This window comes from Carettochelys insculpta, chromosome 1 (genome assembly GCF_033958435.1).
Source record: "Carettochelys insculpta isolate YL-2023 chromosome 1, ASM3395843v1, whole genome shotgun sequence".
In the NCBI taxonomy this organism is placed as follows: domain Eukaryota; kingdom Metazoa; phylum Chordata; order Testudines; family Carettochelyidae; genus Carettochelys; species Carettochelys insculpta.
The window spans coordinates 150,477,443-150,491,378 of NC_134137.1; the positions used below are offsets into that span (position 1 = coordinate 150,477,443).

At 42.9% G+C, this 13,936-nt stretch overlaps 1 protein-coding gene across 5 annotated transcripts in view; it reads right to left on the bottom strand.

Moving 5' to 3' along the window:
- CTPS2 (CTP synthase 2) overlaps positions 1 to 13,936 on the bottom strand; it is a 167,188-nt gene that overhangs the window by 122,904 nt on the left and 30,348 nt on the right. For all 5 annotated transcript variants that reach the window (XM_074993581.1, XM_074993565.1, XM_074993555.1 and 2 more), the window contains exons 7-9: positions 11,387 to 11,467; positions 5,842 to 5,993; positions 5,457 to 5,589 (exon numbers count right to left, since the gene is read on the bottom strand). In XM_074993581.1, coding sequence (XP_074849682.1) covers positions 5,457 to 5,589; positions 5,842 to 5,993; positions 11,387 to 11,467 — 366 coding nt within the window. The remainder of the gene's footprint in view (positions 1 to 5,456; positions 5,590 to 5,841; positions 5,994 to 11,386; positions 11,468 to 13,936) is intronic.

Below are 13,936 nucleotides of genomic sequence, written 5' to 3' on the forward strand. Positions count from 1 at the left end.
TCAAATGTGCAAATGATGCATTATGAATTAGGCACCACAATGTTATATCAAAGGACGGCTTCAGAACACAGGATTAGACATGAGCTGCTGGCAAAAAGGCTGGAACACAAGTGTTTCGCAAGAGCTGTGAAAGTGGAGTTTGCTCTGGGAACTCTTTGTCACAGATCCTAATCTACATTGTGCAACCACCTACGTGCATGCTTAAACGTATACATACAAGTAGCTCCATTGAACCTCTGTAAGCCTCCTTATGCTTGTAACATTAAGCACGCATTTGCAAGGACTGGGGCCCTGGGCTTCATCCATCCCTAGGAACGGAGTCAGTACAAGAGTTGGAACACCACTTCAGCCATCAAAATAGGAACTAATTACAAGGCAGGATTCCTCTCATTGCAAAGATTCAAATCTCTGCATAAATAATTTCTCTCCCAGTTGAGACACTCACTCAAGCCTCACATTTTGCCTATCACTGAGCAGACACAGTGCTTTTATAGTTCGTAACAGGCTCTTACATTATTTGCCCACAATTTTCAGTGCCATTTGGCAGAAGGGACAATATAAACAGCAAAACAAAAAGCAGTCAAGTAGCACTTTAAAGACTAGCAAAATAGTTTATTAGGTGAGCTTTCGTGGGACAGACCCACTTCTTCAGACTGTCTGAAGGTCTGTCCCACGAAAGCTCACCTAATAAACTATTTTGCTAGTCTTTAAAGTGCTACTTGACTGCTCTTTGTTTTGATAGTGTATAGACTAGCATGGCTTCCTCTCTGTTACTATAAACAGCAAGTGCACACAAAGGGAATGTCCACACAGAGCTGTAATCCAGGCAGCTCCACGCTAAGGAGCAGTCTCACAATTACAAATGGCTGCTCCTTAGCATAATCACATGGCTTATTAGCATAGCTGTGCAAGATTTCACTCTTGATAGAGGGAGCTGCTGGCAGTGAAGAGGCCAAGTGCACATGCCTCTGCCTGCTCAACCCCCTCTGCTGCCAGTCCCTTATCCCTTCAGCCGCATGATTATGCTAATAAGCAGCCATGTGCAGTTGTGAGACTGCTCATTAGCATGGAGCTGCCCAGAGTACAGCTCCATGTAGACATGGCCAAAGAATCTGAAGAACCTTCCAGTGGGGAAAAAAAAACAACTTGGGAAGCAAAGGTGTGCCTGGCATGACAACAACGATACTTAAATAATGATAACTAGTCCTATGGTGCCTTAGAAACTAACAAATTTATTAGGTCACGTGATTTCACAGGTAAAACCCACTTCTTCATCTGGGTTGGACTGGAAATAACAGAATCCAGTATTTATAGAGCAGGAAGGGGCTCGGGGCAGGGAGGGGAGGAAAAGGAAAAAAAGGGATACCTGTCACTTTTAGGACCAGTTAATGAAGCAAATTAAGCAGCATGTCTCTCATTCCTGTGAATATCAAAGGTGGGGAAATTGCCCTTGTAACGAATAAGATAAGTTAACATCTCTGTTCAGGCCAAGGTTAAAGAAATCTTGCAATGTGTTCCAGCAAAACTTTGGAGCCAAAGAAGAGCAAGCTGTGCAGTCCACCTCAGATACAAAATTTCTTATCTCTAAGGTGTCTGTCAGAACACTGTCTTGCACTAAGGCTTCTTGGTCAGCCTCTCCTGAATTAATTAGAAGAGCTGGTTATAGGGAATGTATCTTAAGGCAACCGTGGTCAGACAAGACAAAATCATTGGAGTCTCCACTATAGGGATTGTGAACCACAGAATAAAATAAGAAAATAAAGGCATAGCAGCACTCTGTTCCTGGCTCTTACACTGACACTAGGTCCAGGCCCCAGTTCCGTGCCTCAGTTTCCTCACTTGTGAAAGAAGATTAACATATGAGTCGATGAAATGTTCAACTCTTTCTTGTGGCATCTTATAGACTAACATATTTATTGGAGAGTAAGCTTTCATGGGCAAAGATCTCCTTTGTCAGATGGATCTTCGTCCATGAAAGCTTGTGCTCCAAAAAATCAGTTAGTATGTAAGGTGCCAGAGGACCTCTCATTGGTTTTGTGGATGTAGACTCTGATACAAGTCTTTCTTGAATCCCGCTAAGTTCTTCGCTGAATAGGTATCTTGCAGCAGTGAGGGTTCAAGGGTTAATTCTGCATTATGTGAAAAATAGGTCTCTTTTCTAAAACACTTAACAGCTCCAGTCTCTTTAATGTCTCCATATATAGATGAGTTTAACCGTTTTTGTTGTCTGTCTCTCATCCCCCTCTGATTAACTGTAAAGAAGGCTTGCAATAAGGATAATTTGGGTCTGCTTGAGGGGAGGGAGGGAATTCTTTTCAAAAGGCTTAAGGAAAAAAAGCAGGATGAAGCGCACAAAGAAAGCTTGCTGCTGCTTGACCTGGTCTGCCTGAGGCAAACTGAAACTGGCAGAAACAGCAGGATGATATCAAGAGCCTGTGGCAAGAAAGGATGCGCCAAAAAAATCCTCCACTATCACTGGCTGTCACCGCTATCATTACACAACCTGATGTGCAGTGCTGGTCGGGGGATGTGAGGATACAGAAAGTACACGAATACAAGGGTACAATCCTGTTCCCACTGAAGTCAGTGAGAATTCTGACATCCCTCCTTAACAAGAGCAGGATTGAATTTTTTATCATATTCTACAAAGATTTCTTTTACAATTGTTTTTAGATTCAAACAAAACACATGTAACATTCCTCTCTACGTGTAAGTAACAATATTATTAATTTATTCCCAAATTATTTTGATTACTTCTGAAACAATAGCTTTTTCCTGAGTTAATCTGATACCAGTGTCAGTCTGGCCCAGAATACTAAAAGAAACCTTGGATGGGCAGTAGAAGGCCTGTATCTTGCTTTGCTGGGCACAAGTTAAAAATGGGTTTTCTTGTTTCTGATAATTCTGAGGATTACGTTTTCTTTAAAGAGACTTCATCATAATCCTTACTTTTACGTGCCCAAATACGTGGCAGCCAGCATGAGCTGCCAGGAAGGGAAATGTGTCAGCATGGCCAAGTCAACAAAGCACTGGACTAGAGTGCAGAAGATACAGGTTTCATTCCTGGCTCTGTTATGTATCTGCCGAGTGACCTAGGAAGACTTCACCTCTCTGTGCCTCACTCTCCCTAACTGTAAAATGGGGATGACACTGAGCTTGTTTGTCTAGTGCTCTAACAGCTACTGATGAACAAGTAGGTCATTATCACTACTTCAGAGTGGTGTCCTGCATGTCGTGAGGAGAAAAAATAGACGAAGTTCTGGGGATGAAGGGCTGTGCCTAATTGTGAGAGATTCAAGTAGCTTGATCTGTTCTTTAACATGAAGATTAAGAACATGAGGACAGCCATACTATCCCATACTAAAGGCCCCTCCTGCCCAATATCCTGTCTTCTGCCAGAGGTCAATACCAGGTGCTTCAGAGAAACTGAACAGAATCATCACATAATCCATCCCCCGGTCACCCTTGCCCAGCTTCTGATAATTACAGAGGCGAGGGACACTGTCCCTGAACATCCTGCCTAATTGCCATTGATGGACCTATCCTCTGTGAATTTATCCAGCTATTTTCTGAATCCTGTGATAGACTTGGCCTTCACAACATCCTCTGACAACGATTTCCAATGGTGGAGTGTGTGTTGTGATGAGAGAGAGCAGTGAATGAAAACTGAAAGATCTGACCGTCAACCAATGCAGTTAGCACCCAGTGGCTGAACATGATCCTGGACCGTGTGAGACGGAAGCAGGATACTCAATCCAAAAACAAAGGGGAAGTGGACTCTGAATGGGAACTGGTATAGTAACTGTGAACGCACCTTCAAAAGGCCTACGTGGGCCCACCAGCATACCTATGAGATCCCAGCAGCAAGACGGAGACAGATGACAGTTGTAGATGATATTTGCAACCTCCGTCCTTTCTCTCGTGGGGTCTTATGTCAGAGGCAGAGCTGAGAAGCTAGGTCTGAAGTGCCTTCTCGATATTGATGGAGCACAGAAGCCCAGAGACCTGAGGGTGTCCCTGGAGTCCAACAGGCCATGAAGCATCATGTCTCTCTGCTCCAAGGCCATTGAAGAGCTTGTGAAAGAGAGGTCTGGGATAAACTGTTAGACTTTGTGAGGTAACCCAGAGGACTGAAGCCAACAATGTTGCCACAGGGACACTGCAGAAGCCATTGTCCTACATCCAGCACTCCCTGGAGTCAGGCTCTAGGAAAAGTCTTCTCCTCCTCTAAGAGGATACAGAATACCTGCCTTGAGTGAAGCACAGAATCTTTGAACTTGGACAAGGAGTCCCATACATTGTATTCCTATCCCCCCAGTAGGGTTTGCACGTATGAGATACACAGCTGTATGCCACCTATCAAATAAACTGTCCTCTCTAAAAGGTCAAATTTCTTTGCATCCTTCTGTTTGGCCACAGCACCCGTCCGACCCTTTTGTTGGGCACCAAAATAAAGAGGAACCCAGGAGGAGGCGGAATACATATACTTGCATCCACTGGCTAGAACATAATTTTTCTTTTCAGCCGTTTGAAGAGGGGGGCAAAGAATAAGAGGTTTACCATAGGGATGAAGTACGAAGTATGAAGCCAAGAAATGGATGTATTACTCCAGCTGAGACCTCACCAAGACAGCAGCAAAATGACCTCCTTATCTTACTTATAATATTCCTGTCAGAATCAGCCTTTTTAGCAGCTACATCATATTGTAGGCTCATATTCAGTTTGTGATTCACTGTCACCCCCAGATCAGTGATAGACAACCTGCACCCCACCTGGGCTCTATGTAGCGTGACCATCCATCCAGTACTGGGCAGGACAGTCCCACATTTGGGACACCAAAAAGGCATCCTGACTTTTTTTTTTTTTTAAACTGACTCATTGTCCCGTATCTGCCCCCCTACCCCCAGCTTCGGGAAAGCAGGGCGAGCTTGGGCAGCTGCCGCATCCCCAGGGCTCCCAGGGAGGCTGGCAGCTGTGGCTTCCCCAGGGCTCCTGGGGAATGCCAGCAGTTGCCGCCTCCTTCCTGGCTCCCCAGGATATGGTCACCCTAGTTCTGAGTGTGGCTTCTCAGGCATTTTGTTTACCATTATCCAGGCCCCAGAATTGCCAGATTCTGCTTGTTTCCATCCATGTAGTTTTTTTTTCCTAACAGTACTACTAAAGTGACATGCACATGAAGTAAGAACATGTGAAGTAAGGTATGTGATGACAGCACGCAATACCCTTTGTTCATAAAGTAAATTCAATTAGGGGCCATTAATGCAGTACACTTTTCAGATACCAGATCATAAAATAGAATAAAAATAAAATCTCTCATAATCCTTAGAAAAACAGACCCAGTCATTTTGTGTAGCTTGTACACATAACTCTTAATTAAGATACACTATATGTCTAGGTGATTAAGCTAGCCATTACACATTGAAGCATTCCTAAAACTGAAAGAGATGGATACTCACCATTAAATTCAGTTTGTGATTAATTGCCAAAGCTGAATGTTCCAAGGCCTTGAAAACAGATGCGTAGCAGTCACTTAGTTTTGTATACTTGCCAACCAGGGCTATGGAGCACATCTTCAACAACCTTTCATATCTGACAAAAGCAAGGTTTCTTATTATTATGCCCATAATATGTATGCTACTAATTGTGTCTTTTCAAAAAATAAAGTCACAAAATATCCCATTTTTTATAAAGCATATGTATTTTTAAACACAGAATGCTGGCGTATGTCAGTGTTGCTACATTGATGACCGTGGAAGTATATGACATTATTGCAACGGAGGACTAGAATCTTACACTCATGATTTAAAAACTTTAAAAAACACATAATGGGACCTACCATACCTGTCTGCCATTTTCTTCCATTTGAAAAGAAGATCACTTGGTTGGTCATCAATAGGCAAGTTTAATCTCTGCTTAAAATATTTAATAATGCCTTGTTCTTCCAACAAGATTGGCACTCGGTAGGTGGAAGAGACATCATGGATAAATATCACCTAACAAATAAATTGTGATTATGAACAAAAAAACGGGTTTCTAAAAACCTGCACATAAAATGTAAAATGTAAAGATATTCATACCGAGAAAACATATGTAATCAATACATGTACTAAAATTAGATAAAGCAACATACTCAATGCCTTATGTACCTCTCAATCACTTATCTATAAAGAAAGGCTCTTTAAATTAAGAAAATGAGGATTCCATCCCTATTTCCCTTTTTTAGATCATCAGACAAGTTATTTATTCTTCTTCTTTATTGTATGTATTACTACGGCATCTAGGAGCAACAAGACTCTACTCTGGGAGGTATTAAAGAGAACGCTACACTGTGACACAGGCTTCAGTCCTACAAACACATGTGAGTAGTGTCTCCAAGGTCAATATTGCGGCTCGTGTGTTTGAAGAATCTGGGTGCATACTGTGCATTCCAGATGTACACTTACCTACCGGCTATGTCTACAGGGTGCTCTGCCCAGCGCCGCTGCCAGCAGAGCTATGCAAAATGAGCTTCTCGGGCTTGCAAATAGTGTGTCATTTGCGTACTCCCAAAGCTCATTACCATAGCCCTGCGAGAGTCTGGCGTCAGCGGAGGGAGGTACTAGCACTGCACAGGCTGTGTGAACTTGCCTCTGCTGGCTAAACCCCTCTGTCACCAGTCCCTTATGCCTCAAACAGCAGTGGCGCTGGGCGGAGCACTGTGTAGACTCAGCCACTGGCTACGTTTACACTTGCATTCCTCTTTTGAAAGAGGCATGCAGATGAGGGAAATCAAAAATGCAAAGTAGGTGCATATTTATATATCTGGCACCTCATTTGCATGTTATCCTTTCAAAAGAGCTTCTTTCAAACGAAGAAAAGCAGTGTAGATGTGGCTTTTTTGAAAATAAACCGCATCTTCGAAAGAACCCTTCTTCTCTTTTTTTTATGGGAAGATAGGTTCTTCTGAAGATGGGGTTTACTTTCAAAAGAGCTGCATCTACGCTGCTCTTCTTCTTTTGAAATAATATGCAAATGAGGTGCCAGATATGTAAATATGCAGCTCATTTGCATTTTTATTTCCCTCATTTGAATGCCTCTTTCAAAAGAGGAATGCAAGTGCAGATGCAGCCACTTTGTTTTAAAATATTAATACAAAAATCGGTTCCTATGGTGAGGTCTCACAAAATGTCACAGCAAACAAGTTGGTTTGCGTTTAAAGAACTGCAGTATGTTTATTACCAGAAGAAAGACTATGAATGAAACCTACTTCCTATTTGCACATTAAACTTCTCAACTACAGTCCCAAAGAGATCATGGTGTTTGCAGTAATGGGAGGGTTTTCTTAATCATGCTATATTATGCAACCAAATAGTAGGCATTCCGATTCAAAAACATATTTATAAATGCACCCTTAACATGAAGTGTGACCAGTGTGTCTGCAGGAAATTGTCATATCTGAAGTCTGGAGTATGAATTTATATGCCCTCCCTTGATGTTATGTGTGGCGAACTGGTTGATAAGGAATGGCTCATTATACTACAGAACTGTGGTTCTTCAAGATATTGTAGTCAGTGCAGATCCCAGTGTAGGTGGCCCTAGTACTCATGCACGGGACAGTGAGTTTTCTGACCAGCTGCGTCCATCAGGGCTGCACCTGCACTCTGTGCATTCTTATGCACCCATACAAGGACCTAAGGGCTGCACAAATGCAAGTCTCTCTCAGTTCCCTCACAATTCAAAGCTCCTACTAGTCAGACTCCAAAAAGAAGGGGCTGGGGGTCAGGCTGTGGCATCCACAGTGATGACATCTCAAAAAACCCATGCTAGCATGGATCCCGCCATAGGTGGCCAGCAAGCAGTAACCCCTCTGGATGGGAGGAGTGAGGAATGTCAGCTGCATCAGTCGAACAGCAGTTGAAGGAGTCCTCCCCCAAAGCTGGGAACTGGCTGCCGTGTAAAGGCTGTAATATTTCAACAAAAAAGTCAGTGTGTTGTTGCTACCTCTTGGCACAGCTCAGAGACTGAAACATTCCTGCAACAGGCACTGGACACTTGCTGCCTTTGCCCCAGCGAAGTGTGTGTCTCGATGCTCACAGGGAGGGACTCATCATCCATCCGAGAGCCAGCAGAAATGAACTTTGGGATCCACTTACAGAGCCTCTGTGTACCGAGGCAGAGTGGGTTCCTTCTGACCCAGAAAGGGAGGAACCATTCTCCCTGCCCCAGTGGACAGAGCCAGAATTGCCCCACCTCTCCTGCCAGGAGCATAAGGGTGGGGCCTCCCACTCAGCTGGGGTTGAGACACTGAGGGAGGTAGACGGATCCTGCTTGCTCCTGAATGCAGACGGCCCAGGGCCACCTACCCAAAGCAGGCAGATGACACTCTGTTAATCCAGGTTCACCCCAAGGGAAGGGGAGGAAGTGGTCCAGGGACAGTCAACCTTAATCTGCAGCCCTACCTGAGGCACAGTCAGCCTGCTAGAGGTGAAGTAGCATGGGCCTGGACTTCACCTGCCACCCCACCTCCAGGCTAGCAGCTTCCACTCACCGGGTCCAGTGCCCTGTGTTGGTCAGTCGTCCACCAGCGCTAGCACACGCGCCAACTTCTCTTCTTGCCGGGGCGTGCTTGACTGCACCCCCTCTGCTCCCATCCCATCTCCACCCCTTCTCCCAACACTCGCCCTGTCACTTCCCAGCCCTGCTCCATCCCTACCCCACCTCTTCCCCAAGCTTGAATGCTGAAAATCCACTGTTCACTGTTTGGGAAGCCCTGAGGGGGGGAGGAGTTCGTAAACACAGAGTCGCTGGTGTGTGAAAGGCATGTGTCATAGCCGGGAGCATGGCACTGGCGGGTGCTCTGCACCCATTAATTTGTCCTCAGGGGTGCTCCAGCCCCAGAGCACCCATGGAGTCAGCACCTATGGCAGTGAGGATACATGAACACTGCGGCTTACTCTGCCTTTGCAATTAGTGCCCAGAGCTCACTGACTACAGCACGTGCTCTGCCTCTGAACCAAGAGACTAGGGCTAATTGACACGGGGATGTGCTCTGCCTCTGAACCCAGAAGCCAGAGCTAATTGACTACTGGCTGTGCCCTGTTTCTACGCTGACAAACCAGGGCTAATTGACTGCAGATCTGTTCTGTCTCTGTGCTGAGAAAGCAGGGCTGGCTCACTCCTGGGCTTGCACTGACCCTACAACTAAAGCTCAGAACTAAGTGACTGCAGGGTTTGCTCTCCATCTCCAGAGGGCAGAACAGACAGACCCCCAGTGTCTACTTCACCCTGGGCTGAAGGGCATGGGACTACTTATCTATGTGGGCTCCAAACCCCACCACAAGGGCCAAGAGACCAAGAGTGCAGATGACATCCTGTGTGCACAGCCTCTGGGTACAGGGCCTCCAGGCTAAAGGTGACTGACTGCTTAGACTGTTAGCCCAGTTGGGACACTACGCCAAACATTAATTCCCCTGATACTAGGCAGCAGCAAAATGACATAGTGAGGTGGCGAGGGCTCCTTTTCAGAAAGAGTTGGGGGACAACCGTGACAACAGTAGTCTGTGAGGAGATGGCTTGGCCTTAAGATGAGCCAGAAATGCCTACAGTAAAGAGCTTTGGATTCAGCCTGAAAAGCTCAATAACTGACTGTTCCAGGTGAAATGCTAAGACTCCTTTAAGGATGAACATGTGGTGTGACCTCAACACTATTTTATCACTACATTAGGACATGAAAGGCAGTCCAGCTGTGAGACTTAGAACTTACTGACCCTCTGTGCTGAGGAATGGCCACCAGAGATGCTATCTTAATAGAAAGTGGTATAATGAGCAACCCAACAGTCATTTATAAGGAGGCTCCTTGAGTTTTTTGGCAGATCATGCTGAAATCTCACATAGTTGTTGGTGTCTAACCAGAGCTTAAATATCAATGAGGCCCTGAAGGAACTTTAATACCATCATATGAGAGAAGTTAAGGGTACAATACAATACCCAAATAGGACACACCAAGATTGCTGGAAGGTGAGAGCTGAGAGTCCAAAATATTTGTGCTGCATACTTCTGGAGCAGCATATAGCTGAGGATCTTCAGTGCCAGGTTCTCCATTGGGTCTATTTAGTTGTGGCATCTCATACAGAAAATATTGTCCATTACAGAATGTAAGGCTTCCTGGCGGAAAGTTTCCAGCTCTGTAAGAGAGCTTCTCAGATCTGTAAGAAGCAGTGTCTGCAAAAAGTGCTCAACCAGTCAAACACTGAGCCATGAGGTGCAATGACTCTGAGTCTAGGCGCAACCTGTGATCTTGGTTCTAAGGTGATATGTGTAGGCAGGTTAGGAGTTCGCTAAGAGGCCACGTCAGCCATCTGCAATATAGCTGACACCAGAACTGTCTCATCCAATAAGAGGCTATTTGGATGATCACAGACTTGTTCCATCTAATCTTGGCTATCCCCCAGGGAATCAGAGGAATCAGCAGAAAGGCATATAGAGATCCTTATGGCCACCAGACACTCAGGGCATCTAGTAATGACCCTAGGCCTATCCCTTTCCATCTGGGTGATGGGTGGTAAGAAAAAAAACAAAGGAAGGTTGAGGTCACCCTTCCCATTATACTTTCATTCAAGAGAATGAGGCAACACACTGTGTATGCACAGCTCCAACTGACAGTGCTATTCAAACTAACTCCTATATCGTATGCATCCAGCGAACGTACAACTAGAAGTGGAAGCAACTGATGCATTCAGATTAAAACTAGGGGGCACACACAAGCCATGCATGAATCTTTTATGCTTGTTCAGATGTAGAATGTTTAGTACTCAAGAAATATTGGAGAATTTTTGCAAGTTCTTTTTGGTATGCTGAAGAGCTATTCACAATTTAGTCACTGATAAGGATGCTATTATGAAAAGTTTATAAAGGATTGGTAACTGTTACGTGCCCTTTACAGACATCAAAAGGATTCTACAGATGGCTATAAATGCATCAGCTGTTCTACATTATTATAAACCATGATCTCAAGCAACCTTCTGAAATATTGGTCTAACCATCTATAACAATTGATTAAGGATCTATTAAAAATGTATTAATTCTTAATCCTTTGTAAACAATCTGAAACTGGATCATTCATTGCAGGTAGGACCAATTTATCAAAGGCTATTGGACATACCAAAATTAACATGTAAACAACATCCAGTACTTTTGAGTAGTTTATATTTTATATGTTGACTATTTTATATTTCATCATGCATATTTTTGTAATTTAAAACTCAGTGGATTATGGAAACTAGAGTTTCTTGGAGATTAAAAAAGAAATAAATTCAGATATATAAAGTGTTTAGAACTAGAAAATTCATAATCATATAGCTTGAGAGAGAGAGAGAGATGATAGCCAGTGAAGTCTGAAAGCACAAACCTGTTCAGGTTCCACATGGCAGAACATGGAAATCTTTTCCTTCACAGCCATTTCTATAGGCTTAGTACTTCTGCAGACGATCTGTTAAAATACGTACAAATTATAAATAAGAACTGTGGCAAAATAAGATCAAAAACTCCTAAGTCAATGGAAGCTTCTCGACATTAATCATGGAAAAGATTGACCTCTCAAGAAACAACATCCTGGAAAAAAAATTTTCTCTGGAAGTTCTAGAATACATCGTAATGCACATAAATACTACAGTGTCGATACAGCCCATCTCCACCAAAATATCCATACTTTTTTTCACTTGCTTTACTGTTTTCTACTTTGTATATTTTAATTGCTCCCTCTTCCATGCAACACTCACTCTCTCCCCTTCTCCTCAACTCCCCCCTTCTCTTTATTCTCTCTGTCTTTATTCGTTTACTCTTCAGCTACCACTTAAGTCACACACCAAATAGCAAAGAATAAGGAGAGTCGAAAGCATGATACAGTATCACCTGGTCTGTTGTGATATTGTCTGTTATCTTTAGTTTATACACGACTTTATTTTTCACTCCATTGCCTTAACAATACATTTTGCCCTGTTTGTAGTGTACCTCAATACTGCCCAGTGGACCTGGGAGTGTCTCTGCATCCCTAGAACAGAAGAGTGATAGCCCAAATAAAAGAGTTTCTTTTCCTACATAACTTTCCAATTCCATTTTTCAGTGTGTGTGTTTCTCTGAATCATTTCTACTGAAGGCAGGGCATTTGGGAATTTGTGAAAATACTTGCAATTATTTTTACTAACAAGGATTTTTTTCCAGTACAAATACTAACCGGCTGAGTCTATGCTACATTCCGCTTTTGAAAAGGGGAATGCAAACAAGTTAGATTGGAAATGCAAATGAGGCACTGATTTACATATCTCATGCCTCATTTATGTACTCTCACATGATCTCACTCCTGAAAGAGCCTTTTTCCAGAAGCAAAAACAGCTGTGTAGATGGGGTTCCTTCAAAAACAAACCTGCTTTCAAAAGAACCTTTCTTCCTGAAACAAAATAGGAAGAAGGGTTCTTCTGAAAATGGGGTTTATTTTTGAAGGAACCCTGTCAACACGGCTGTTTCTGCTTCCAGAAAAGGCTCTTCTGGAAGCGAGATCACACAAGAACATGTAAATGAGGTGCAAGATACATAAATCTGCACCTTTTTTGCATTTCTGACCTCGCTGGTTTGCACTCCCCTTTCGCAAGGGGAATGTAGCGTAGACACAGCCTTAGACTGTGTCTGCACTAAGACAAACCTTTGAAATGGCCATGCTAATGGCCAAATCGAAGAATACTAATGAGGCGCTGAATATTCAGTTCAGTGCCTCATTAGTATTCTTCAATTTGGCCATTAGCATGGCCATTTCAAAGGTTTGGCCAAGTGTGGCCACAGCCTAAGTGATTAACTTCTCAATTATTATGTTGTCATAGTATATAGGAGCCCTAGTCTCTATGGCATCAGACACTGTACAAACACAGAATTTCTTCCCTCCCCACTTTCTGATTTGTGTGTAAGTGTTGATTATATTTTTACAAGCCTTTTCAGAAAAACTGAATTTACTCCTTGATCTCTTTTGCTAAATAGTATAATACATCCCAACTGAATTTTATTTCTCCGATTCTCAAAACAGTTACACCAGTATGGTAAAATGTAATACAAACCATTAAGAAAGAACTAGCACAAGTTCTAATAATTAAAGAATAAATATGCATGTAATTTTTAAATGGCCTTTACTTAAATGTGGGGGAATATCCAGTTATGCTTAAAATCAACTGCTGTCTTAGAGAAATGCTTTATCAATCATGACAATGTGTGTTCAAAATATTACAGATAAATCTACAACTCTTAGTAAAGAACTCCAAGAGGTGAGGGTTGTCTGCTATGCTGTCGTAAAAATGTAGCTAATGAAGTCATGAAAGTTAAATGCCTCAGCAATGGCAGGAAATGGAAAATTATAGTAACAACTTCTGATTTCTATTTCCCAAAGCAATAAAACACAGGTGCACAGCAGGAGTTACATAATTCATGGCAGCAGCATTGGCAACCAGACTATATACAGTTTTTCAAGATGTCATGGAGAGTCCCTTGGCTGTACAGATATTGTTCATGCAAACAGACATTCTGCAAAGCTCTTTTTCCCAGAAGAGGGACTACTCCCCTCAGTTTTAGTGATCCAGAGCTACAGACAGGAATAAAACCACTGTCTTGTCTCCTGAGTTCAGGAACAAGAAAAATGACTAATTCAATATGTTTTCCTTTCATTCTACACTCAAAAATTAATAGTTTTTAAAAGCTTAGTTTTCAAAATAAGGCACAAGTAATTACTATAACTGTCTCCAGAAATTAGGTACCTATCTTACATTTGAAGTTAGTCATATGCAACTGAGTTTGAAATTTAGGCCCTCAGCCTTGACATGCTGGGTATGAGTGAAAACTTTGTTTCAAAAACCAGTTAAGAGGACATCCCAACAGTGTATCTATCACATCCTTTGCAAAACTAATGTTGTTGCAGTTA